The sequence below is a fragment of the Cricetulus griseus genome (assembly GCF_003668045.3).
Source record: "Cricetulus griseus strain 17A/GY chromosome 1 unlocalized genomic scaffold, alternate assembly CriGri-PICRH-1.0 chr1_1, whole genome shotgun sequence".
Lineage (NCBI taxonomy): Eukaryota > Metazoa > Chordata > Mammalia > Rodentia > Cricetidae > Cricetulus > Cricetulus griseus.
Genome location: NW_023276807.1, coordinates 272,683,399 through 272,711,266, shown reverse-complemented (window position 1 = coordinate 272,711,266; position 27,868 = coordinate 272,683,399). Strand labels below are relative to the sequence as shown.

General features: G+C 41.4%; 1 protein-coding gene across 1 annotated transcript in view; it reads right to left on the bottom strand.

Annotated features, from left to right (window-relative positions):
- The window catches only part of Pcca (propionyl-CoA carboxylase subunit alpha), a 301,422-nt gene that overhangs the window by 59,564 nt on the left and 213,990 nt on the right, over positions 1 to 27,868 (bottom strand). Inside the window, exons 20-21 of the mRNA XM_027388941.2 lie at positions 20,368 to 20,466; positions 6,682 to 6,735 (exon numbers count right to left, since the gene is read on the bottom strand). Coding sequence (XP_027244742.1) covers positions 6,682 to 6,735; positions 20,368 to 20,466 — 153 coding nt within the window. The remainder of the gene's footprint in view (positions 1 to 6,681; positions 6,736 to 20,367; positions 20,467 to 27,868) is intronic.

The following is a 27,868-nucleotide window of genomic DNA, read 5'->3' as shown; positions in this document are numbered from 1 at the left end:
ATAAGCAACCTTGTCCTAAGGACAGTTCTGGGACCTTAGTTTATTAAGAGGATTTTTGGACCAACTGTTTGGGTTCCTGTTCTGACAAATTCTAAGCACTGCCAAGACAGGATTCAGAGACAGGCTCGTTGGGAAGTGATTAGGCCTAATCAGAGGAGGTCCTGAAGAGGCTCCAAGGATCAGCTTCCTAAGAAGAAGAGAGTATGTGTCATCCTCCCCATACCCACTGCACCCCCACTGTGCAGACAGAGCAAAACAACCACCATAAATTTCTACAGAGAGATTCCCTGGTTTACCCAGGTCAGAATTCATTCTGAATGTACTCTGATGTTACCAGCTTGACTTTAAAACAAGTAAGAATTGGTTTCAATCCAGGCTCTGCTCTAACAGTTAATCTATACCAGGTAGTTATTTAACGCCTCTGTGCTTACTTGGTTCTAAACCCAGGCACATTCCCCCTTGGTTTCTCAGTAGAGGAGGTAGTAGTTCCTATTATGGGGGATGATAACAGACATGAGAATACTTGGAGAAATAAATGGCCATATTAGAGTGAGGCATTAGAAAAGCAGACCTAAGAAGCAATGAGTCAAGAGATCATATTTTTGTGTCAACTGTCTGAGTCATTTTAATTTTCATACATATCAAATAATCTCTCTTGTGTATTTAAATATACTGGACTGAACAATAACATCTAAAATGTCATGTTCTTCAGAACCTCACAGGTGTGACATTATTTGGAACCAGGGTTTTACAGCCATGAGCAGTTAGAAGTTTTGACCAAGTTGGGTAGGTGAGCCCCAAGTCTCTTAACTGGTATTCTAGATTCACATGAATAAAAGCACACAGAAAGGGCCACATGATGGCAGGAGCTTAGAATGACAGCTCCAAGCCATGACACTGACACTACCACTACCAGAACCTTGGGGAAAGGGGTCACCAGCCCTTCCACAAGAGCCTAAGGAGCCAGCCAGGCTGCATCTGATTTGGAGTTTCTTGTTCAGGATTACCAGTGAATTTCTGATGTCCTGAGATACTTATGTGCAGCAGGCAACCTGTTGTAGGGGCAGCTAATGCAGAATCATATTGTTGGAACAAGGGCCATCAGGTGAGGAGAATTCTGAGAGCTTACAAGAAAACCCCAGGAAAACAAGACGGGAGTATTGTAACCTCAGTTTCTTCAAAACACAGAATTACTCTTGGATCATGCTCGCATGTCCCTCCCAGGTGTAAAGGACAGAAATGAGTTTACTTCGGATTTATTGAACTGACTATTGCAATGAGACTTCAGTCTGCCTCATTTATCAGCTGCCTTAACAGCAGTGCAATCAGTACCACGAATCGGAGCCCTACAGTCATCTATAAGATAGAAGAATAGGGGCACTCAGAGAAGGAGGCCAGTGAGAATCATGGGGCAGAGACCAGGGAAGGCTGTGCCTTACATCATGCTTGTACATTAATTTTAAAGAAAGGAGGAGCACGAGTATTAAAACCACGACTATTACATTGCCTGCAAGTTGTTTATTATTATAATCCCTGGTTTCCAGAGAAAGGAACTTTAGATGGCTTATCTGAGTGTACAGGAGGGATTCATGATCCAGATATTCATCAGTTTATTAATTAATACTCCCCTTTCCTCAGTCAAACCTGTGGAACAGGCTGTTTTGATTCACCTATTACTGTTAATTCATAAACCCTTGACTATCGGTTCAGATTCTGCTTATGTTGTAGGATCACTTCCAGCAATAGACTCCTACTCATGTAGGTTACAACCTCCCTGATTTTACTGCAGAAGGAAATAACTGGTGCATTAACCTGTTCTAACTTTACTTCTCCAGAATAAAATTACAAAGGGGAATGAGTCTGTCATTGCACATGGATCTACAAAAACGTGGACTCCTCTTCAGCTCCTCTGGCCCCCGGCCATCAAGGACAATGGCAGAGGGTGAGGAGACAGTGAAAAGTCACCAGAAAGATAGAAAACCTCCAGCAAAAGGAGATCTTGACCATATCATTAGAAGTCAAGTCTGCCCACCTGGGGCCAAGTTAAGGGAGAAGAGATTCTACAGATGATCCTGTGCTTATAACTGGACCTTGGGGCCATAATAGCCTTTCATTTGTTCATCTGAAGAAGGGACTGCATTTAGTTTTTCCTTGGGGTTTGGATTGCTTCCAGTTTGCATAAATCATCACCATAACATTGTGTTCCTAAAGGGCAAGTGTGGGCTTAGTCATATGGGGTCTCTTTTCAAGCTAATATAATAACATAATGTAACCAATAGTACTGGACAGAGCTTGGGTCCCTGTTCTTGGTGGCAGAGTATCATATACAATGCTTCCAAGTGTACCAATATTTTTCATTATGTTTACAATTTGCTTGATTATAGGATGCTCATACATCAAATGGCAGTTAGGGTTATCTGCAACATCTCAAGTCAAAACCACTCTAGATACCCTGCTTTTAAAAAAACAAAAAGGGGAGAGAACGTGGTCCAAGAATGGAGTCATGTGAGGAGAATTGAGTGCTTGTGAAAAAAAAACTTCAAGAAAACAAGAGTCATATGACCTCAGTTTTGTTAAAAAAAAAAAAAACAGAATTTTTCTTGTGTTATGCTTTCATGCCCCTGCCAGGTGTAGTGGATTTTCATGAGACTACTTCAGATTATTCATTACAACTTACTATTGCATAAGGCTTTAGTCTACCTCTTTTATTGTTGCCATTCTCCAAGGTCCCACTACCTAAGGAGTAGTAAACATCCTATAAACTACATTTGAGAAGCTAGAGAATAGCCAAGTACACTGAAGGTAAAAATATACACAACACATACACCCAGGTCAACTGTGCTTCTCTGGACGTGAGGGGTATATATGTACCCTGAATGGACCATCCCATTCATTCAGAAGGCTACGTTCATGCTGCTGAAGCATCCCATGGTGCTTCACTGTGGTTCACAATTGTCCACCATGGCTCAAACAGTATGTCAGAGAGATCCTTCGCTTGAATTGGAAATCATGAGCTAATGCTTTAGAGGGGACAGAAGAATAGATCTCCAACTTCTCCAATCCCTACCTTTCACGTGGATTTACTTAAGTGGATGTGAGAGCCTATAAACTGAAGATGACCTTTCAGGTTTCTGGGTTGTGTACTGAGATAAACTGGGCTAATGCTGGCAGGAGTGACACACATCACTACAGGGACAAAAATCTCCAAGAGCTTCCAGCATTTTCTTACTCTGCCGAAAGGATGACCATCCTCTGCTCTGGAGGGTTCCACGTGTGGGCACTGGGGTGGAGGTTAGAGGTTGGAGTGATGCTGGCTGCTGTATACTTGGTTCCCTGAGCTCACTACTGTCACTCCTTGGAGGCTGCCCCCTGTGTGTGCTGACATCACCCTGCCTCCTTTGCCTCACCTAAGGAATGTGGGTTTGGGGAGATAGTGACCCCAGAGTTCCCTGTCAACCAGTAGCGTCCGTGAAACCACAGGAGGCTATTTTGTCATCCTGTAAGTCAGGAATATCTATGTCCCTTCACAGTTTGTTACAGTCACATCGTTTTGTAGCTCATGAGTCATAACTACCTAACCCTTCCACAAAACAGGGCTGGGGGCGGGCGGGGGGTAATAGTTAGGTGGTGGAATGCTTGCCCAACATTCGAAAGGCATCAGGGCTCAGTCTCTAGCAGAGAAACAAACAGAAATGCCAGGCTGAGTCGATCCCCATCCCTTGAGTTTCAGGGACAGGTTGACCTCAACATCCTTCCCAGTCTCCACTTCCTGAGTGCTGGGACTATAGGATTATGCCACCACATCCAAATATAAAATGCTCTTTTAAATGTACCTGCACAATTATGTAGTTATATTTATGTAATTTCTAACACTTGTATTAGCTAATATCTAATGAAAGCAGGCTTTTTTTTTTTAAGTAATAAAGTTGCCTCAAAGTTCAGAGTAAAAAAAAAAGAATGGTATCAGTTGTTTTCCCATCTTAGTGACTTAAACATTTTTCTGATCTAAAATTAAACTCTTCTTCAAACATTAAAGACCATGCTTATCAATATTAAAAGAAATCAACTTAATGAGAAGAATCTCCAAAGTGTCTCAGGAGGATGACTGAATCCATGGCCTGTGGCTTGATGCAGCTACTCCTGCAAGCTTCTTAACAAAAGGAAGAACTCTGGATCAGTCTATACTTAAAACAGTTCATCATCGTCAGGCCTGCTCCACACTGATCCCTCGAACAACACAGTAAACCTACCATCGAAACTCCCACTGTGTGAGTTTAGAGTAAATGGGATTACTCTAGAAATAATGTCCAAGACTTATGTAGAGTTGCCCATCAGCAGAGGCTCAAGCAGCAATGGCCATCCTAGCCTGAGTCCTGGGAACAGAGGAAATTCATACAGAACTCTGTGCATACAAGAAAGAATGTGACGGGTCTCTGCACACTGACAGACTGTTGTCCAAATGAGTTGCCACATGGAAGGTACATTACCCTATTCTAGGAGAGAGCTACTGTTACTAACTCAGATCCCTCTAGAGCAGCGGTTCTTAACCTTCCCACTGCTTTGAACCTTTAATACAGTTCCCCACGTTGGAGTGACCCTCAACCATAAAATCATTTATGTTGCTACTTCATAGTTGGGATTTTGCTACTGTTATGAATCATAATGCAAATATCTGTGTTTTCCAATGGTTTGGGGGGTCATGACCCACAGGTTGAGAACCACTTCTCCAGGGGATGGACAAACATTTCCAAGATGGTTAACTTTATGGGTCAACTTAGCAAAGCCCAAGGACCCAGATACTTGGGCCAAGTTATCTTGGATGTTTCCCCAAAGGACTGTAATATTTTATATCAGCAGAGTTTGAGCAAGGCAGAATGCCTCAAATACTTAGCTAAACATCATCCAATTAGTTGAAGGATTTCATGGGAACCAACCAGGAGTTTAGTCAGAAGACCAACTATGAATTTGAACTGTGATTTTTCCATGGGTTACCAATCTACTGTCCTCCTCTGAAAATCAGGGATTTGCAAAGCCTCTGCAAGTATGTAAGCAGTTTCTTAAGACAAATCTCTTGCTTTTTTTCTATATGTACAAACACACATATGGTGGTTCATACCAATAAGCATATCCTATTGCGTCTCATAGGACTTCTCAAGCCATATATTAAAATATTTTTGTTTATAAAATGTACTAACTAGAACAAGAAGAGTAACCATGAACCTGAGATTAAATACCTAAAGCTTATGCTATATTGAACAGGGGCCTGCCTATACACAATCTACCACTATACAACTCTGCATCACACATGCATCTCTATACACAGATGGCAAAGCACTAAGACAATGTTCTGAGAACTATAATTGGCATTAACAGTAACTGTAAACTTACATGTACTCACAGTAACAAACATAGCAAGTAATCAGAATTATACTACGTAGAGCACAAAGCACTCCATCATACAGTGGGTGGTATCCTAAAGCCTAGAAAAAAAAAACTAAAACCATAACCAGTGATACAGTTGTGCACAGATTTGATCCAGTTTATGAAGAGATATATCTTATAAATTTGAGTCAGTTTATGAAGAGATATATCTTATAAATTTAAAAATCTTAGATGTGCTTGAAAATAATTTTAAAATCCAAGCATCAAAACACATTCATCATGTCAAAAAAGTAGAGGCAATTTAAGTAGCTTACAAGGGAGAGTCACAGGTAAATAAAAACACATGCCCTCTACCCATTAGAATGTTAAATATGTCTCCATTTAAAAAAGGCTTAGAGGAGGCTGCCCAGATGGCTCAGTAGTTAAGAGCACTGGGTTGCTCTTCAAAATAACCCAAGCTCCATTCCCAGCAGCCACATGGTGGTTCACAACCATCAGGGGATACTGTGGCCTCCATGAGCACCAGTTACACAGGTGGTGAACAGATATACATGCAGGCAAAATACCCATACACTGGGCTAGGGAGATGGCTCAGGGGTTAAAAGCATTGGCTGCTCTTCCAGAGGACCTGAGTTCAATTCCCAGCAACCACATGGTGGCTCACAACCATCTATAATAAAATCTGGTACCCTTTCTGGTATGAAAGTGTACATGCAAGCAGAATATTGTATACATGATAAATAAATAAATCTTTAAAAAAAATACCCATATACCAAATAAGCCATATCAAAGTGATAGCCTAAAATTTAAAAAAAGTACACATGAATTAATTTATAGAAAAAAGAGAAATGTGGCTTATATGTGTTACATAGCGATACATAAAATAACAGAATTTACATGAAAATAATGAAGATACAAAACTATGATTCAATTTCATTAGAAAGGTGAACGTGAAGAACCTAACAGAGAAAGGTGGAAAGGGGGAGAAAAGAAGTCAAGCTCACTGATTTTATATTATATACTCTTACTTTTAAGAACACAGAAAACCAGCAATGAGGGAAAAAAAGTTCAACAACTTCCCAATAAACAGACCAGAGAAGCATTTCCTCCCTGAGAAGACGTGGCTGAAATATTTCCAACACAGAAGCTTTCCTCACGTATTCTGCCTCTCTCACAGAGATGTCACAATTTGATAGCAAAGTAGCATCACAATGAAGGGGAGCAGAAACATAGGAGAAAACCAAACAGTTCTCTCTGAGTAAGAGGACACTCAGTCTTTGTTTTTTTCCCCATACTTACCACTGTGCCGAGAAACTGAAGGCTCAGGCTTCCACCTGCTTCTCGAGACAGACACTGGAAGGAAAAATAGTATAAACATGAGATTGTATCCACAGGGGGAAATCATACTGAATGTTCATAATCACCAAACAGAACTTGCAAATGCCCATCAAGCACTGAGTGAGTGAAGAAAAGGCAGACAGACAGACAGACATTGTTTCCATACCCACAACACTTGGCTTTTAATGAGCAGAGCATCAAAAGCCCCAGAGCCAAAGCCAGTCACAGAGAACAGGGCACATGGCCCCCTTGGTGAGAAAGTCTGGACATGTGAGCCCAGGGATGGTGAAACTGTCACTGCTACAGGAGAAGGGCTGGGAGGAAAACCTGTAGTGATAAACTGGTGTGGGCTTGGTTTGGGGAGTCTAAAAAAATCTAAAAATCAACCATGGTGCCAACTGTCCACTCTGTGAAACCATTTGAAATAAAACTCCAAAGGGTGAAATACACTATGCAATATTTCCAGAGCTACTGAAGTGAACTGCTGGGTTTTGTTGTTGTTGTTGTTGTTGTTGTTGTTGTTGTTTTTAAGTAAACAGCAATGACAAGACCAGCGAGGTTGCTCAGCAGGAAAACAGAGTTGTGCTTGCCACACATGCCTGACCACCTGAGTCTGATCTCTGGTACCCACTGTGGGGGACAGGACCAACTCTCAAAACTTGTAATTTGATTTCCACATATGCACCATGGTACATGTGTGCCTGTATTCACATAAACACATAATAATTAATAACAATGAGAACAGTTACATTCTTTATTGGGAGGGGGGGTCTCAAGACAGGGTTTCTCTGTGTAGCTTTGGAGCCTATCCTGGCACTCGCTCTGGAGACCAGGCTGACCTTGAACTCATAGAGATCCACCTGTCTCTGCCTCCTGAGTGCTGGGATTAAAGGTGTGCTCGGCTGACAACAATGAAATTCTTTTGAAAGAAATAATAATAATAAAAAAAAAAGTTGCCCCATACTAAACATGTATGTATGTATACTATTCAAAGCAAACAAAACATTATCTTACTCATATGAACTTCAAAAGACAGAAATATTCCTGGAAAAGGGAAGCTAAATAGTGCACTGGAAGCCAGCTGCATATCTGTCAGCAGCCTCACCTGCAACACTGTGTGTTTAATCCTAACCTGCTCTAGTGAGAGAGCCTGTGAGCGCCCATGAGGAAGCTCTAATTAAGCACTGATGGTTTTCAAGGTTGGCAGTCTTCCTGGGAGATAAATGGTGTATTAGTTGCTTGTTGCTATAAACAAATACCCGGTGGGAAGCGACTTGAGGAAATGTTTATGTGGGCTCAGTTTATCCTGGTGGTGAGACATAGCAGCTCTTGTTCATGGTGGAAGAAGACTAAGGCTCCAGCCATGGGATGGCACCGCCCTTTGGGGTCAGTCTTGCCCCTCAGCTAATTCCCTCTGGAAACCCTGACAGAAAAAAACAGTTCTTAATCTATTCAAGCAGAAAGTCATCACTAACCACTACAGAGTATTAGTGGTTCCACTATATTCAGAGTATTGGTGGCTTCCACTACTGTCAGAGTATTGGTGGTTCCACTATATCCAGAGTATTGGTGGCTTCCACTACCGTCAGAGTATTCGTGGCTTCTACTATACCCAGAGTATTGGTGGCTTCCACTACTGTCAGAGTATTGGTGGCTTCTACTATACCCAGAGTATTGGTGGCTTCCACTGCACTTTCAGTCCCCTTTCAGAAACTGAGATTCAGCAACACAAATCTCCCAGATCACTACAGTGACAGATACTAGAGGGTTCCTCTAGAGTCATACTGAGTCTGGAGGTCACAAGATCAGGAGAAAAGAGGCTTATAGCAAAATATGCACACACACACCCCCATCCGCAGATATGACCAACAGCTTAACACCTCATTGGTCTTAATAGCAAGCTCAAGGCAGTGTGTTATGCAGTAGGCAACTTATTTCTAAGGAATTATAATAAGGGGAGAAATATTGGTTAAGTAGAAAAGCAAGGTTACAAAAAAACATCAAAGTGCAGTTCACAGAATCAAGAAATGCCAATAAAAACAACAGCAAAGCCTGAGACACAAGTTTTGTTGCATCCAGGAATCTATTTTAAAACTTTGGATACATGAAATATCTGGTTAAGTTTGGCATTGCTGTTTGTTTTTTCCTCTATGAGAAATAGCAGGTTTGTGCTCTCAAGTGACGGTTGGCCACTAAGAACTTGAAATAAAACCAAAAGGCGGAGCTCTCCAAACAGCTGCATAAATTCCAGCCCAGAGACAACAGGTGTGAAAATGTGAGGCGATATGACTGCTCCAAAGGAGCATGACTGCAGGAACCAAACCCAAGGACACAGAAATGAAAGAATACCAGACAAAGAATCCAAAGTCTACATTGAACACTGATCAATGATCTCAAAAAATATTCAAACAAATAGTTTAATGAAGTAAGGATTTCAACTCAGGGCTTGTGCAAGAAAGTTGGCAGCATAGATGAGAAATTCAGCATCGAGGAAATTCAGATTCAGAAATGAAATCAGGCAGGTTGTTGGGATGAAAAACTAAATCAAATAAACATACTGGAATGCATCACCAATGGACCAGAGAAAGCAGATGATAAAAGTTACCAAGAATAAAAGAAAGACAAGGTGAAAGAAATACTGTCTCAGACGTCGATAAAGAAAAAAGGCAGAATTATTACAACTTTCAAGAACCCAGAAACATGATCAAGAGGCTAAATTCAAAATCCATGGGTAGAAACAAAAAAAAGAAAAAAGAAAAAGAAAAAAAAAAAAAAAAGGAGCTGAGATGCCAACTGTTGTTACAGGAAATTAGTAAGTGAAATTATAGCAGAAAAACAGAAAAAAATCTTAAAATTCTTGTGGAAGTAATAAAGATTGAGAGAAGCCAAAGCCAGATCCTGAGGAAAATTACAGTTGCTGGAGTACCTGATCTCAAATGATGCAGAGAACAAAACAGCACACTACCACCACAAAAGCAGATACTAGACCAATGGAAGGCTCAGAGGTCCCAGAAACAAGTCTACAGGGCGACAGCCAACTGCTATCTGACTAATGTGTCACTGTGATTTAAGGGTAAAATGTTCTTCATAAACTTGGAGATGTGGTCCTCGGAATATGTCACTGTTCCCATGGAATGTGGAATCTCCAGGAGAAAGTCTCTCTAAACGACGTGGATCTCGGGCAGGCCGCAAGGTGTCAGAGCCTGGCCCCGCTTCCCATTTGCTGTCTGCAACCTCACTATGGATGTCATGAGACAGCTGCCTCACACTTTATTTACACCATTGCTACTTTGCTCTCCCTACTTTGATGGACTATCCCCATGCTTAAACTGTAAACTAAACCCTCCACCACTAAATTGCTTCTGTCAGGTATTTGGCCACAATGACAAGAAAAGAAACAAATGCAGGTGCCAGAGACACACTGGAGAAAGACAGCCTTTTCAACAAATGGTGCCAGGAAAACCGGATACCAGCATTCACAAGAAAGGAGATACCAGAGTCTCACCCTGCACAAACACCAATTCAAAGTGGACGGCAGACTTTAACAAAAGATCTGAAGGTTTGTTAAAACTGGGTGAAGTTACAGAGAAAAACACTTTCAGGATACAGTATGGACAAGGACTTTCTGAAAAGGACTACAACAGACCAGAAAATAACAGCAGGAATTGACAAATGGGATTGTGTGTGGGTGGGGGACACACCAATGGTGGCAGGAATCTGCAAACCCTTATACACTATTGGTAGGAAAGGGAGTCAGTATAACCAGCATGGAAATTAGCATGAAGTTCTTCAAAAAAACTAAACAAACTCCCTTAAAACTGAAGCAGCGTTTCCACAGCAACATTATCCCTGGTCACTATATACAGAGATACCATATTTCCTGCAGCACTGCCCATGACAGCCAGGTTATCGTGGATGGGTTGACATGGCCATCAAGATAGGCACGAATGAAGGAAATGAGGTACATGGACACAATGGAATTTTATTCAGCCATCCAGAGGGATGAAATTAGATCATTTTCAGGAGAATGGGATGCAGCACCTCTAACAGACTAACACATAGTCATTCCTTAGATGGAGAGTTCTACATGGACCAGGAACATGGATCTTGTGCTTTCTCCTTAATGCCAACCACATACAAGACAATGATGTAGACATGGAAACACAATGCTATTCCCCCCATAAGAATGCTTCAGGTACTCCAGGTTATGAAAGACAAAAGCAAACAGCCCAACCTTGAATCAGCCTTTTGGACAGGTTGTCCAAAAGTAAAAGTTCGGCTGCTGAAGTTAGAAGTGTAGCCATCAACAAGTTAAGGGAAGGAGTAACTAAGAACAGTGGAGACAGTGTGTGAGAACCAGTATTCTGGCTCCCAAATGGCTAAGGCTCAAGAGCCAGACCAGGCGCTCCACTATCCTAGGTGAAGGATTTTCCCAGCTGTGCTTAAATTTTCTTTCCTACTAGTCTGTGTCAGAAAGCCACGGGAATAATATGTCATTTCTAAATGTCAAAAACAGGCAACAAAGAGCCTAATTTCAAGTAAAAATGAACAACAGAAAAGTGTCATGCCCATGATACATATAAACTTATTGAAGAGAAGAAAGTACAGAAAAATAAACCCCACAAAAAATGATAGCATGACAAAAAAAAATGCCAAACAGATGAAAATCATAATCTAAAAATGAAAGATACTGTCTCCTAAAAAGGAGACAAAACTCAAGAAATACTTTAACATACAAGGAATAAAAATTTAAGCACACCTGTCTTCCCACCTCCCTCTCTCTTTACCCCCCCCCAAATGCATCAAGACCAGTTTGTGTTAGCTGATTATTCCTGGGCACAGGGCCTGCCCTGGACGGTAGTTGATGTATTAGTTATCACACTGAGGATGGATTTGTTTTTTTAAGGAAAGCATGAATTGCTTCACAAAGTGCTCTTTATCAAAATCACATGGGAACCTTCATCCATAAAATCCACCTTTGCTAGAGTTTTAAGCATCTCATCTCTACTGAAGTTCGGGCATGCCATCTCTGGAAATACCTTTTCACAGACAGGTGTTGCTAACTCTGGCACCTGTGTGACTTTAACTGTAGAGACCACTGCATGCAAGGAATTCAGAGACTGGTCTGAGCCACTTGTGGAGACTCAATTTCAATCATGTTCCCACACTGCCGGTATCATTTCAGGGCTAGATGAAGGCGCCTGAGTGCAGCAGGCAGTTGATTTACAATAGGGCTTTCCTTTTGCACTTCCACTGGGGAAATATCATTTGCTGTTTATTCTAATCTTTTTGACAACCCATGAGTGTGAAAATAAGGTTGGTATGTTCTTTTGGAATGTTTTCTGAAAGAAAGGACAAATATTCAACAAGCTGGCTAACCTGAACCATCCTGGCTGATCATTACACAAAGTGACATGTGTTGGGACAGCACAAAAATCATTATCTGCCAGTTAAACATAAATACATTTAGATTATTAAAAACCAGCTTGTAGCCAGGTTTGGTAATACACACCTTTAATCCCAGCACTTGGGAGGCAGAGGCAGGTGAGTTTGAGGCTAGCCTGGTCTACAGAGTGAGTTCCATGACAACCAGGGCTATTACACAGAGAAACCTTGCTCTGAAAAAGAAATGAAAATCACTTGCTATAGTTTATTATTTAAATGCTAGCTGTTGTCTAATGACTTTTTCTTGGAACAAGTTTGTGTGTAAACTGCGTGGGCCACACCAGGGCAGCTAGCAAAACTTTTCTAAGAAGTAAGACAATCCTAAAACATGGCTGCCTACTTCAACTGCCTAGTTTTCAAGTTTAAAAATAGCATTTCAAAGTCAGGTAAACATTACCCTCTTTCCTTATATTGAGTCTACTCTAACATCTATGCCTTTCATTTCTTCAGAATGAAAACCCTATAAAGATTCTGTTCAGAAAACAACTTCAACAAATACAAAATTAGCAAAGTTACCTACTCAGGAAAGCAACAACACTCACAAAACAATAAAACAAGCATTTCCCAAAGTACCTTACTAGGAAGAAAACACCACAGGTGACACAGAGGAAGTTGTCTTTGCTGACAGCTTTTGTTAGCCTCAGGATTTGTCTTACCATCTCCAGTACTGCTACTCTTTGTTGCTCATCAAGATGCTTGGTGCCTAACACCCTTCAAAATTCTCTTCCACACTCAGCAACTAAAATATAACTTTCTAGTAAACAATAAAGGAAAAAATGTGTGCCTGTGTACAGGAGTGGGCTTCAGAAAGCCACTTTCCTGCTCTGTTAAATTAATGAACATCTCCAAGTTATAAAACTCATCGCTAAGACCAAGACACACTTGGCTCCTGGGACTGCTGTCCAAAGGCAGGTATCCCTGGCCTCAGAGTTAATGCCTTAAATTACAGCCAGCTGTTAAACTGTGATTAAATTTTTTTTTGAAACATAGTGAAAGCAGTTATTTCTGTTCTGCCGGGGAGCTTGTTCCTCAGATGTGTAACCATAATTGATCTTTTCAGGAACGTGAAAAGGAGATGGTTAATAATTACTCTTTCATTTCTTCTTCTTTAGGAAAAGACGCTAACCCCTGCTTATTCTGTTATGTATTTATATACCTGACACAACTAAATATATGGGTTCATATTACATTCCGTGACTCTGGAATAATCACATGCATACAGTACAAAGTAACAGCTAATTATGCCTAAGAGGGGTGAGGGTGAGAGAGAAACATCTTAAAAACAGGGAAAACATTTATTTTAAGGCTGAAAACATGTTATGAAGCGGATTCTTTTTTTTCTGAGCATGAGCATATGCTTGCAAATATAAGTAAAATTGTGAACCCCATCATTTAACTTTCCAATTAAAAAGTTATTTTAGGGGCACGGAATATGGCTCAGTGATAGAGTGCTCAATCTCCAGTATGCACATACATGCACACGCACATGCACACATGCACGCACACATTCATTCACACACATGCACGCACACATTCATTCACACACATGCACGCACACATGCGCACACATGCGCACACACACATGCACACACACGCACACACACATTCATGCACACATCACACACAGGCATACACACATACACACATGCGCACATTCACATGCATACACACATGCACACACACATACACACATGCACACATGCACATTCACACGCACATTCACACGCACACACACAATGCACACATACAGATGAACATAAAAAAAATTAACTTCAGCATAAATACACAGGAACTAGAACTGAAACTAATTTTTTTTTTCAGATCTTGTGAGGGTCATTTTAATCTAAAACATTGACAAGGAAATCTTTCTAAAATGGGAAACTTAAAAACCTTTTAAAATTTTTTTTCAGTTAAAACCAGGATGTTGCAGTTGTTTCAAAAGTTCATTCAATTTCTATGTAGACACACACATGTAAATATACCATAGGCAGTGCACACAGCCTATAGCAGGACTGGCCTCCCTTCACATTCTGTACTTGGGAATTAGTCTACGTTACCTAGGCTTACTAAGCACTTTAAGTTATCATATTATATGTTTAATACTCCAATTAGCTCACAAATAATCCATTTAATCTGTTGCTTTGCAGTAAATGGCATGAGATTTGTGTGACGCTATTCCAAGTTTATCTTCTTTAACGTGAAAATTAGTTCCACTTAGTTACATGACAATGACTTATTCAACGCAGGCTGCACAAGTGCTGCAATCTGCTCTTTAAGACCACTTATAATAAATTTATTTTGCCCTGAAAACATTTAAGTGAGAATAAGAGAAAGGAAAAAAAAACCAGTCTTCAAAAGTACATGGTGAATAGCTCCCATCACACAATGCAGGAGCGGTTGGACCTTAGCGGGATCTTCAGATACTTTCAAAAGTGGTTAGCTACTCTTCAGGCCCCACGACAGCCTGCTGTGAGCAGGTGGGTAGACGAAATCACGCCACACAAAGGAGCAGGCCAGGAGCAGTCAGCTGGCTCTGCCTAAGAATGTCTGACAACGTGACTACACAAAATGAAAATCTAGTCTGGGAACCGCTAACAAGAAACACAGCGAATCCAGCAGACAAATTACAGTGTAAGAAATGAAAAACTTCTTGAGTCGGTCAAAGAAAAATTGAAGAGCCTCTTTCAAAGGTTACAAAAGAATTACTTCACAGGAAGGGAATGCAGGCATACCAATAATACTGATAATGGTGATAAAATGTTCTGTTAATTCAGTGTGCTCCAGTCTGCAGAGAGGTTCCAGCACACAGGCAGGAGACAGAAACTGAACTCAACACAGAGGACACAGCACATCTGCCATTTTCTTCCCCACTTCGGTTGAGTCCTACAGGCAGGATATCATTCCATCTTGTAGGAAAAGCTCTCATTTTTTGATAAGCTTCTTAAAATTGGAAAAATCTGTTTTAACTAGATGAGAAATCCATCTCTTGCTTTGAAATTAACTCATTTATTCACTCTTCGTTAGTTCTGCTAATCCAGTTCTCGTGTGTGTGTGTGTGTGTGTGTGTGTGTGTGTGTGTGTGTGTGTGTGTGTGTGTGTGTGTGCAGGAGGTGAAGGTGACATTACATGCTCATATGGTTATACCTATGTGTGCATATGTTCTCATGTGTGTTTATGCTCGTTCCTGTGTATGCATGTGCATGTTCATGTGTGCATATTGTTTGTGTGTGGAGGCCAGAAATCAACCTGAGGTATCATTCCTTAGGCAGCTTCTACCTTGCTTTGTGAGACAAGGCCTCTAACTGACCTGGAACTTGTCCATTAGGCTACACTGGCTGGCTAGCAACTGCAGAGGTCCTCCTGCCTCTGATTCCCCAGAGCTAGGACAACACACATACTCCTCCATGGCCGATGTTTTCAATTAATACAAGCAATGTACCAGCCCCTTAACCCATTTAATTTTTAAATGATAAATATCAATACCATGGTTGACATATGGGGGGGGCACACTGAAACAAACAAAATAAAAAACTTGATTTTATCTGAAATACTCTGTTTTATAAAAAGTTTAAACAGGCAAGTTGTCTCAGCCAACGGGGGGGGGGGGGCTTCTTCAAATGATTGAGGAATTAAAATTCCAATTTTATTTTACTTCAATCGATTTTATTGTAATTTTAAAACTGTAGGGGCTGGCGAGATAGTTCAGTGGCTAAGAACACTTGCTGCTCCTGCAGAGGACCCAGGTTCAGTTCCCAGTGCCTACACTGCAGCTCATAACAGTCAGTAACTCCAGTTCCTGGGAAATGTGTGGCTTCTTCCGGCCTCTGTGTGCATCGGGCATGCAACTGATGCACATATATACACAGGAAAGGTAAACACTCATACAAAATACAATAAATAAATCTTTAAGATAAACTATAGCAATAATACATATTTCTGTTAAATATAATGTCATTGCTTTGGTAGTCTGGTTTGAGATGGTGTGCCTGGCATACACGCCAGACATCTGTGCAGTTCCTAGGGTTACACCAATTTATATTGAAATTATATTTTGCATATATTCTAGAATATGCAAGAATATTAATATAGACTACATTAAAATTTCACCCTTTTACTTTAAAAATATAGCTCATGAAAATATACAAATGAAAAAAAGAAAGGAGAATATACAATTTTGTGTGAGGCTCACATTCCATTTCTACCCAGAAGGACTGTTTTATGCCAGAATTGTAAAATGGGTGACTTGGGTCTCCAAGTGCATCTCCTCACAAAACACATGGGAGTGGAAGGATTTCCCAGGTCATCCCAGTAAACATCTTCAGTAAACATCAAACTTACAGACCATAAATCCAGGGGGAAGCACTAGAAAATACATAGCACGAAAAAGGAAATAGATTGCAAAATGATACGTCAGATTAAATAGCAAAAATAATTACGACAGTGGGGGAGGAGCTGCAATGTTGTCAACAGTTTTCAATGTCTACATCTCTGCTTCCTTGAATCGCTCCCTGTCACGTGGACATGCACTGGCTCTCCACTGGCGTTTATCAACAGCGACCAGGGTTCTTTGCAAGCACAGGGTACTCTCTAGTCAGAAAAGAAAAGGCTGTAGCAGCAGCTCAGTGTGCACAGCAGAATGCAGGCCTCACAGAGCAACTGTCTCTGAGTAATGAGCAACGAGCACCAGGAAGGTGAGAGGGAGGCCATGGTGTGCATGGCCTGTGAGGAAGAGGAAAGGGACAGCTGGAGGCAGGCAGACTTCTGCAGCTCTCCAGATCAATGACCATCAGAAGGTGGGACACTGGTCTCAAACAGCTTAGGTGCTGCCCAGGGCAAACAGCAGTGAGCAGTTGCTTCCACAAGCATGGGGCATCCTTGGATGGGTGTCCTTTGAGCCCTTGTTGCCTTTGCTCTCACAGGAAACAAGGTGGTCTGTATCTGCAGAGATCTGCCTGCCTGGCTACCTTACGGTGCAGATTCTACCAATGTGTGAGGTCAGGAAATTAAGAGAGACCCCATAAAACACCCAAGAAGGCTGTCTTGGGAACATGGTTACCTAGGGGAAGGTTTGGGAGAAGAGAAATCTAAATCTTGGGGTCAAAGTACAGCTAAGGCAGACTTACTTCAGGAATTCTGGAGCCCAAGAAGACTGCATGTCCACTGACCTGGCCCCTGTCCATCCAGCCTCACAGGTGTCAGGAATTGGGCAAGACTGCAGGTTCCAAGTCAAGTGAGAGCAGCTCTTTTAGAGCCACCAGAGAATGGCGACCACATATAAAATAACTTAGCCAAGTGACTGCACACAGTTAATGGGGATGTCTTCTGTACATGTGTTTTTCTTATTGGTTGATGAACAAAACAGTGCTGGCTGATGAGGCAGGAAGATAGGTGGGACTAGGAGATGAGGAGGATTCTGGGAAATGTAGGCAGAGACAGTCGCCGTGTAGTGGAGGAAAGAGCAAGAGGTATGGACCCTTCTCTGGTAATATAGGACCACGTGGAAATACTTAGAGTAATAGAGATGGGCTAATAATTAAGACAGAGCTAGCCAATAAGAAACCCTAGCCACTGGCCAAGAGTTTCATCATTAATATAGCATCCGTGTGTTCATTTGGGACCAGGCTGGTGGGGAAAAGTGCTCATCACAGACAGTAGATAGAGCTGGATTTTAAAGAAAACAGGGACATCACTTCCCCACTGGAGACTCCAGTGGATGCTACTAGAACAGACTCTACAGTCAGAAGGCTGCGTAGGATTTGGCTCCTCCCTCACTGCTCAGCCCTTCCAGCTTACCAGTGATGGCCGAGTGTGAAGCAGCGTCCTGAGCATCACTTAAGATGCCTGATAGAAATACAGGTAGAGTCTAGACCTATGAATTAGTCAAGTTTAGGTGCACCTACAGCTCGAGTTTAACAAGCCATCCCAGTGGTTCTTCTGCACACGGGAGTTTGAAAGCAGCACTGGTTTAAAGAGTGGTTGGTAGCAAAGTGTGACTTGAGCAACTCTGGCAGGGAAAACAGCAAGAAATGGGTGCAGTGGGGTCACACAGTTGGTTCAGCCTCCTGCATGGGAAGCCCTTCAGCAAAACTTTGTGGGTCTAAATTCCTGCTCTACATCTTATTAGTAGGATGACCTTAAGAAAGTAACTTTCTCTGACCCTTGGGGGTCTCACTGACAAAAAGAAGTGAGGAGACCATCTACTGTGTAGCCCTATGAAGATTAAAACATTTACTATATGCACTAAGCTTCAAATGGCAGCATGAATGCGTTCATGATCCATGCAGATTATCACGTATCCACTCATTCCATAAGGACCATGTGGCAGTTTGGCAGTTCAGCTCTGAAGCTCAACTCCACAAAAAGTACATAAAAATCATCCCTGTTCATGAGGGAAAAAATGTCTTACCTTGATTTTAGCAACTGATATTTTTGCCGATATACCATTTATGTTTCTGAGAGAGTTTACATCCAATTAGAGAGTACGGAGCTTGGTCCCACAATTCCTTTCAACAAGTCCAGGGAATGCCACAAATGGGTTCATTTATTCCAGGCATGTGGATACTCTTTGCAGCAAAGAACTTACAAAATGAAAAATGAAACTGTACCGAACATCATCCAGGGAAAATGGATTTTCCAGGAAAAATAGTGCTGATGATTATACTAAATACATGCCTAATTGAAAGTCTACATGCCAAATAGCCAACAAGACAATTATCAGCAGAAACACCAGGGAAGATGATGAAAAGAACTGTGACAGGAAAGCTCGAATAAAACTGCTGTCTCTCACCACTGAGGGTCGCACTATGTATCTAAATATGTATCAAACTTCATGTGACCCCAAACCACAACTTATTCCAATGGAGAGTATGACCATAGGTACAACAAACCACCATTTTGAAGATACAGTAACAAATGCATTTATTATTCATTCATTCATTTATGTTTGTGGTTGTTTGCTTTCTTGTTTAAACAGGAGCTTATGTACAGTCTCCAAGTCTACATAGCTAAAGAGGACCTTGGCTTTTCATCTTCCCTCTTCCATCTCAAAGTGCCAGGATTACAGGAGTGCACCACCGCACTTGGTTTTATGCTGTGCTAAGGATCAAATTCAGGGTGTTGTCCTTGCTACACAACCACGCTGCCACTGCACCTCATTCCTAAGCCTCAACAAATGGATTTAAGTAGTGTGAAAGTGTATAGTTAGAGCTTTCAAGAGTCTTAGAGAGTTTTATCATGATCATAATTTATAGTTAGAAAATTAAATGAGGCAAAGAGTTAGATATAAATGAAAAACATTACATAGTGAGAAGGCAACACATCAGGGTCTGTACTGAGAGTTCAAGTCGTCTTAGACCCATAGAGGTAACACACCAATTGAGCCCATCTTGGGAACAATTGAGTCATCAGATATCTTCTACAGAGTCTGAGTCCTCTGACCCAATCTCTATTAATAGACAGGAATGGACGAGGCATACAACAGCTCTGATTGGTTTTCTATGTAAAATTCAGTTAAAGAAATAGCATTTGATGCTATGAGGGATTTAAAGCTCTTATTTGTATATAATAGCCACATTTTCCTTTCATTTTGTTTAGTGTTTGGTTTTCCAGGAGCCTTTGGCTCAGTATGAGGTGCCCATGGTGACTTATACCTTTCCATGGTTTTTAACTTTAAATGGAGGTCAATGATTACAAAGAACATGCTATCCACTCTTGGCTTCAAGGCACTTGCTCAAAGGAAGACACTGTACATGGGGGCATGTCTCCCCAAATTACAATAGTAATTCCCCAAGGCATATGCTATGCAAAGTCAACCTGCATGGTCCTGTTTGTTTCTTTTGTCCTAAGACTGCATATTTCAGCTACATAAGAAGTTACTCCATGTAAGCCCTGATTTACAATTAAAAACCTACAATGAAAAAGATGACCTTTCATCTTTTTTTTTTAAAAAAAGCCTGTGGGATTAATTATTCCAGCAAAATATAAAGCAATGACTTTGTGAGGTTCTCTGAAAAACAAAAGTATTCTCTGAAATTAAGATTAGTTCAAAGTCCTCTAGTATAAGAGAAAAAAAAACTTTTACAACTACAAAAAGTACACAATGAATAAGATATAGCTTTTCCTTATTATGTCAGCATTAGCCACATGGGGATTGGTAAGGATTTTGAACTTGAAGCCTTCTAAATATATCATGTGAACATTTACCTGTACAGTCCTCTGCGTGCCATCAACGTTGACAGACAATAAGGGTGAGGCCAGGTTCCACGTACTGGTCACATTTAGTTTCGACCCATCAACTTCCACCTGTTGTGATACCAAATAAGACTGTTACCATGAAGACAGACAGAAAACTGGTCCCAAGTTCACTGCTGCATGCAAAGCAGCAGCCATTTTAACAGATGGCTTCCAAACAACCTGTCATGTTTACTGCTGCAGCCATGAAAGACAGGGGCCAACAACAGAGACTCCCAGCCGTCTCTGGGGAGAGGTGAAGGACCTGTGAACAGCTGCCTCTGGGTACTCGGGCTTCAAGTGATTTCCAGTAAGTAACAACAGCCTTCTAACTCAAAACCTAGCTGGACATGCTACATTTACTGCAATTAGACGAGTAATGCATATAAATTCCAGTGACACTTTGCAACCCACGCAACAGGGCTTGCATATAATGTCCTCTCCAAGGACCAAGGAAGAACTTTCACGGTGCTCATTTTAATGATGGAGTAAGTAAGCATCGTTATCTTAATTAAACACACACCTTAATTAGGCAAGCCTTTCTGGTGCTGAGTAGCCAGCCTATTCAAACTTTGAAAAGTTCTACTGTACAGTTGACAATCATACTTTTTGTTTTGGCTTTTTTGAGACAGGGCTTCTCTGTGTAACAGCCCTGGCTGTCCTGGAACTTCTCTTGTAGATTAGGGCTGGCCTTGGACTTGAGGAGATCTGCCTGCCTCTGCCTCCCAAGTGCTGGGATGAAAGGCACATGCCACCATGTGTGGCCCAATGATTCTTACCACATTGTCATCAAAAACAAAAGGGCCACAATTTTTCAAATCAGAGACACAATAAGCAAGTAACATAAAAGTAGCTGAAAGGAAAAAGAAATCAAGGTTAACTCAAAACACTCAACCAAAGACTGTTTCCTAATTCTCTTAGTAGAGATAAGCTGTAACACTACTCTTCTTCTGGGAGGCCCTTCTGGTAGGAGGTTGCAGTCTACCATGGCCTGATAGTTCTCTCTGAACTTGGCAATATGGACCACTCCCCACTCCCCTCCACCCCCCTACCCTGGTGGAAGGCACCCTATTCTCTACCTGACTTTATCTCTAGGCCCAGTGCCTGACTTATCTCTAGTGTGACACTGGACTCAGTTCCAAGCAGAAGATTCCCCCTGCTGCCCATATGGTAATTAGACTGTGGTAGGAGCTTTAAGAAAAGGACCATGCTCCCACAGATGATAACTAGGAGTTGTACTAGGAGCTTTATGGTAGGAACCTGCTGTTTAATGCAAACTAGGTGATTCCCCAGCTACAGACCCCCAATCCTATATACTCCCTGTTCTCTGAAATAAAGCTGAGCTGATTCATTGAAGTTATCTCCTAGAGGGCTAACTCCATTGTATTCGCAGGCTAGATAAGGCCCTGCTTGCTGCTTCTGTCCCCTTTGCCCCCATGGACCAGTGGCCAACAGACTTTGGAGGAGGAGGGGACCCTGCACTATTCTATGTCTATACACACCTGCACATGTTGCATAAGGCAGAACCAAGATGCGCAGCTGCTAACAACCCCCACTGTCAACTGTCCAAACTGCATGCCCGCTCTGTCAAATTACATGTCAGAGTTCCATTGTCTTTCTGTTGGACCCTTGGGGACAGATAAAGAGACAACAGTGAACAAAGACTTGTTGAAATATTTCTGCCAAGTACTGGCTACCCTAAAAGGATCTAAGTTTGAGGACACAGCCAGAGATGGTTGAAGGCTTCATGACATTGCTGATTAAAGAAGTGACTCCACTGCATCATGATAGGAATCTAGAAGTTTCTGCGTGTCTTAGTACATCAGTCAGGTCTATTCCATGGCTGCATGCACACATCAGGGACTGTGGGCAGGAGAAGTCTTTTCAGTGCAGTCAAATGAGACTCAAATAAGTCTCAAATGAGATCAGAAAGGCTCAAATAAGATCACAAGTTGCTACTCAACGCCTAATGATCCAGAGCCCAGCAACATAGACAAGGAAGGCTCTCGGCCGCACCATTATCATCTTGATATGGCTCTAGGCACTGTTCCAATACCCTGACACATGCTCCTAAATGCTACGTTGGGGTCTGGGGGCAGAGGAAGAACCCTGAAATACCACGGCTTGGAAGAGTGTCTTTGCACATCAGGCAATCAACCCAGTTTACAAGGAAGCATGTCTTCTTTCCCAGCCTACCAACAGTGGAAAGGCCTTATTAAAAAAAAAAAAAAAAAAAAAAAAGACTCTGCATGACTAAGAAACAAAGGGACCACATTCCTTATACACTAGATAAGAAATTGGTACAAATTTATGATTTTACTACCTCTGAAGCAAGAAAGTCATCACAACTCCAGTAACAAACATGAAGCACACCTGTAAATATTAGATGAGGGAATGAGCCATAGACCACCCCTTGTCTTTCTAGGCCCCTATCAGTAATCAAATTTCCACAAGACACGCATAGTGAACAACAGATGCAATGACTTTATGGATACTGCTATCAGATGGGTGAAACCTGTTTGTGTGGATAAGCCTCCAGGTGGCAAAAGTACCAGTTTGCTTCTATGGAAAGTTAGGGCAGACTGAGCAGAACAACTATGCTGTTCAACACCGGTCTTCCAGGATCACCAAAGAAACAGATGAAGAATGGGAGGGCATTTCCTCATTACTACATTGAGAGCCTTGCTGAACTTGCCACCACCCTACCTCTTCTTTGACAACCACCAATGTGAAACAAGCCCTACCACAGAAGAAACCAAGATCGAGAGCATAGGTAATTAGCTTGTGGAAGGAGCAACCTTTGCTTCTAGCCAGCCTTCCCTGTTACAGCATAGAGAGTGATTTAAAATAAAATAGCCAATACTGCATCTTGGGATACAACTGAGGAAAATTATATAAGAGAAAGGGGTAAATAAATTAGGAGCATATAACACAGGCGCAACTACTCAAAGAAACACAGGAAGACTTCAGATAAATAGTTCTCCAAAGCCTTAAAGCAACCATAGGAAATGTGACCTTCTTTAAAAAAACAGCTCAAAGAAGAAAAACAAAGGTTCAAAGAAGAGATTCTACAATAACAGAAGGAAACAAGAAACAAACTGGTAGAGCCCAGAAAAAAATAACACCACAGAGATAAAAGCCACATGAAGAAGCAACCAGAAATAGAATGTAACTGAAAAGAAATACCAGGACTCAGAGAGACTCTACACAACAAGATAGCGCTAGTAATATAAAAGCAATAGTGAAGAAAACAGACGTGGAGAAGGAAGACAGCACAAAAGACATGTAATGTCATCTTCAAAGATGCATATAAAGCAAAAAGAAATATATAAAGCAAAAGGTATGACAAAGTAACTTTGTTTTGTTGTTCGTTGTTTTTTGAGACAGGATCTTACTGTGTAGCTATGGCTGGCCTAGAATTTACTATATAGACCAGGCTAGCCTCAGATTTACAGAGATCTGCCTGCCTCTGCCTTCCAAGAACTAGGATTAAAAGTGTCTGCCACTATACCCAGCCAGAGTAACTTCAAAAACAAAACAAAAAACATCAAATTTGTAGACTTAGGACAGTAATGGAATTCTAAAGAAATAATAACTATATGGCTACTTGGGTAAAAATAAGAATCTATACACAAGGAAGGAAAAAAATAAAGTCGGCCTAATTATCCAAGAGCAACACCAACACAGAAGACCTTAGAGTAATTTGTTCCAAGTAGAACAAAGGATACAAAGTAATTTTATACCCAGCCAAGGTTTCCCTAAGAGATAATATAAAAATATAGTCTCTAATGTAGGAAATTGGAGGGGGTTCTGAAAATGAGAAATCTTTATAAGTACTAAAGTAAAGCTACTATCAAAGATACAGAATAATACATACAGTGTGCTAGTCTTTCTTAAGAAAACATTAGGCACATGTACTTTTTGTTGGTGTTTTGTATGATCTTTGAGACAGGGCATTGGATGTAACCCAGGATCCAATGTAGCCCAACCTTGACACAAACACCAAATTCTCTGTCTCTGCTCCAAGTGCTGGGAAGGCAGCCATAGACCACAGAAGCTACCTTTAAAATGAAGTAATTTGTTGTTTGCTTGTTTGACTGTTGGTATGGAGTGCCCAGGGCCTCTTGTAAGCCAGGCAAGTGATTTATTTTGAACTATATCCCTAGACCCAAGTGATATGAAATGATTTAAAAATATTCTCACTATTCTTTATTTCCCAACAGAAGGTATATATCTCTGAGAAGGTGGCCTTTTTAAACTACCATCAGAAAGATGAGTTGGAATTAGGTAAATGTGCTAGAATTTGGATGTGCAGAGGAATATACCCATAAAGTAAGATAGCTTAGTGGGTAAAGTGCTTGCTAAACAAATGTGAAGACCTGAGATCAAATCCCCAGATCCCAAATAAAGATGAACAAAATATCATGTATCTGTGATTCCAGTGTTATCACTATAGCATTGGGGATAGGAGAATCCTCTGTTGTGGAATATTATTTTAACTAGGTAAATCATCTACTAGTTACATTTGTTTTTGCTGCAGAATACTACTATAGCAGTGTAAAGTTGTGTTACTTTTGTTTTTGCTGTGTTTGTTTAACGATGTAAGGATGTGTGTTTAAATATGTAAAAATATGTTGCATCTGTTTCACCTTGCCTGCCTAAGTCACCTGATTGGTCTAATAAAGAGCTGAACAGCCAATAGCTAGACAGAGAAAGCATAGGTGGGGCTAGCAGGCAGAGAATACATAGGAGAAACCTAGGCTCAAAGAAAGAAAGAAAGAAAGAAAGAAAGAAAGAAAGAAAGAAAGAAAGAAAGAAAGAAAGAAAGAAAGAGAAGGAAGAATGAGACAAATCAGAGAGAACAAGGAAGACACCCAGGGCAAGAAGCCAGACATGAGAAGCAATGCAATTAAGATATACAGAAAGAAAAGTAAAGAGTCCCACGAAAAAGGTAGATGAAGAAATGCAGATTAATTTAAGTAAAAGGAGCTAGCTAGAGAACAGCTAAGGCTGAGCATTCAAAATTAATAAGTCTCTGTGACATGATGGTTGGTGGTCCAAAAGGAAGGGAAAAAAAAGCCTGGTCCAACCCTCAGAGGTACAGTAGTGAAATACAGAGAGACCATCTCAAACAAGGTAGAAGGTGAGACCAACACACAGTGTTACCTTTTGATCTCCACATGCACACCATAGCACACACCCACCCATATTCACACACAGACAGCACACGTACACACATCATATAACATATACACAAAACATTTTTTTAATCCCAAAGGAAAACAAAAACCCTGTGGCAAGAAGCAGCCAACATGGGACAACATACAGAAATAGGAGTGAATCTACCCTTAGTGTGGCATATTGCTTCACAGGCATCTGTAATCAAATGATGTCATCACAACCCAGGAAATTGAAGGTGGCTGCTGGTGGGTAGAGTACTGACGGGTCACACCGAGGGAGAGAGCCAGAACACACGCTGGTCACTTGCTGTCTATTGCCGGCAGAGGATGCACGGAAGGGCGTCTGAAGGTTGCCCCAAGGAAGTGGGAGCAGTGAGTGAGCTGAAAAGGTCCTAAGAAGGGGTTCACAAGAGAGAGGAAGAGCCATTTCTGGGGTAGGCATACTATGAGAAGGAAATTACCACATGGTTTCAGTGTAGGCAGGAAGGGGTGGGCTATGCCAGAAAAGATCAACGTTCAAGAATCAGGTAATCACAGGCAGAGGGTACAGAGACCAATGGAAAGGATGGAGAGGAGGCAGAGAGATTACAGAGAAAAGGCAGAGAGAGCTTTAGGAACTGGGCTGCAGAGGGTTTCCCACACTAGACCAAGCTCTTTCCATCAGCTCACGGTCACTGCCACCCAAATCTGTATTTCCGTATCACCTCTCCCCAGATGCACAGGCCACAAACCTCCCCCTTAGCCCTCCACGGTCTCCAAAAGGTTCTCAACACAAAAATGGTCATTACAAACCTGAAGCAAAGGGGACTCGTGGCAATGCCAACATGAAAATGGGCAAAAGGTGGGGAAGGTGCACACACTGAAAAACCAAACAAGAAAAAAAAAAACAAAACCTGACAGACAACATGCAGTTGAGTAAGGACATCAGGTGGCTGGCCATTCTGCAGTCATCTAAAGGCGACACGCTAATTTGAAGTCGTGGGCATTGTAAATTTGCATGAATCAGAGCTTGGATAAGTGGGTGGGTGTTATGCACCTCGAATGCTTTGTTTTCTGAAAACTTTCTCCCAGCATAATCAGAGATAGGTTTAGTTAAAAGTTATTCAAAATGAGGATATTTAAGGTACTTGCATGATTTTCTTTCAGCTTCCAGAAGGTATTTTTCCACATTTAGTCACCTCCCATCAAGTCTGTGTTTCACTGAAAACAGCCAGCTGCATTTGTGACACAGGCATTGCTGGTGTGAAAATTTCCCGTGAGTTGTTTGGAACATTCAGTTTTCCTATCCACGTCATCATAAGGGAAAAATACACACCCTAAATTTATATGGCACTTAACTGGGGTTAACTTTACATTATCACTGAAAAACAACTAGACAAAGGACTTCCTCAGAGTTACCACCTGACACAGTAAAAACACTGTTCTTCTGATGCTGCTGCACCTGCTAAGCTTTTAAAAACTGTACAGCAGTAGGAATGTAAAAACTAAAAAACAAAGTATTTCCCAGCCCTGCCCCACAAATAAGCAACTATAGGGAGCTTAACAAATGCTTCTGGCTTGCCCTGAAGCTTTCTCACAGCAAATTCTGCTTTTCTACATTTCATCTTATTCAATGTCTAGGAGCTCAGCATGGTGCAGATGTGAGTCTTAGCTACAACTGCAGTTATCCAATCCACAGCTTATCTCGCTGCTGCTCCTGCCAACACAATGACGGTAAGAAACACCAGCTGAGCGACTCCGCTACTTTTCAGAAAGGCATTAACTAGTTCCTGGCCCTTTAATAGACTGTCATGGTGGGTTATTCACTTTCCTGTGTGTGTGTGTGTGTGTGTGTGTGTGTGTGTGTGTGTGTGTGTGTGTGTGTGTGTGTGTGTGTTTTGGTATTTACACTTTGACCACATTTCCTACATAGCCCAGGCTAGACAAGAAGTCTTGATCCTCCTGCCTCAGCTTCTCAAGTGCTGGGATCTAGGTGTGCCACATCTAGCCTAGGAACCTTATAAATCATCACACTGCACAGAAGATGAGTAGGAGATATTTTTTTCACATTTGACTCTCAGGCTGGAAGGAAGCATCAAGATAGCATACCCAGCTCAATCCCCTCCTCCCTTTTCACGTATAAGTAAACTAAAGAACCATATACATTAACTCACAGAAGCAATTTCCTCTAGGTACTCCTGAGAGAAGTCACATCAATCTATATTAAGAGCAAAACAACAAACAGGACGTAAAGACGGAGACAAGAGCTTGAGAGAGGGTTCAGTGAGTCTGTGTTTGCTTTTCTACCAGAGTTC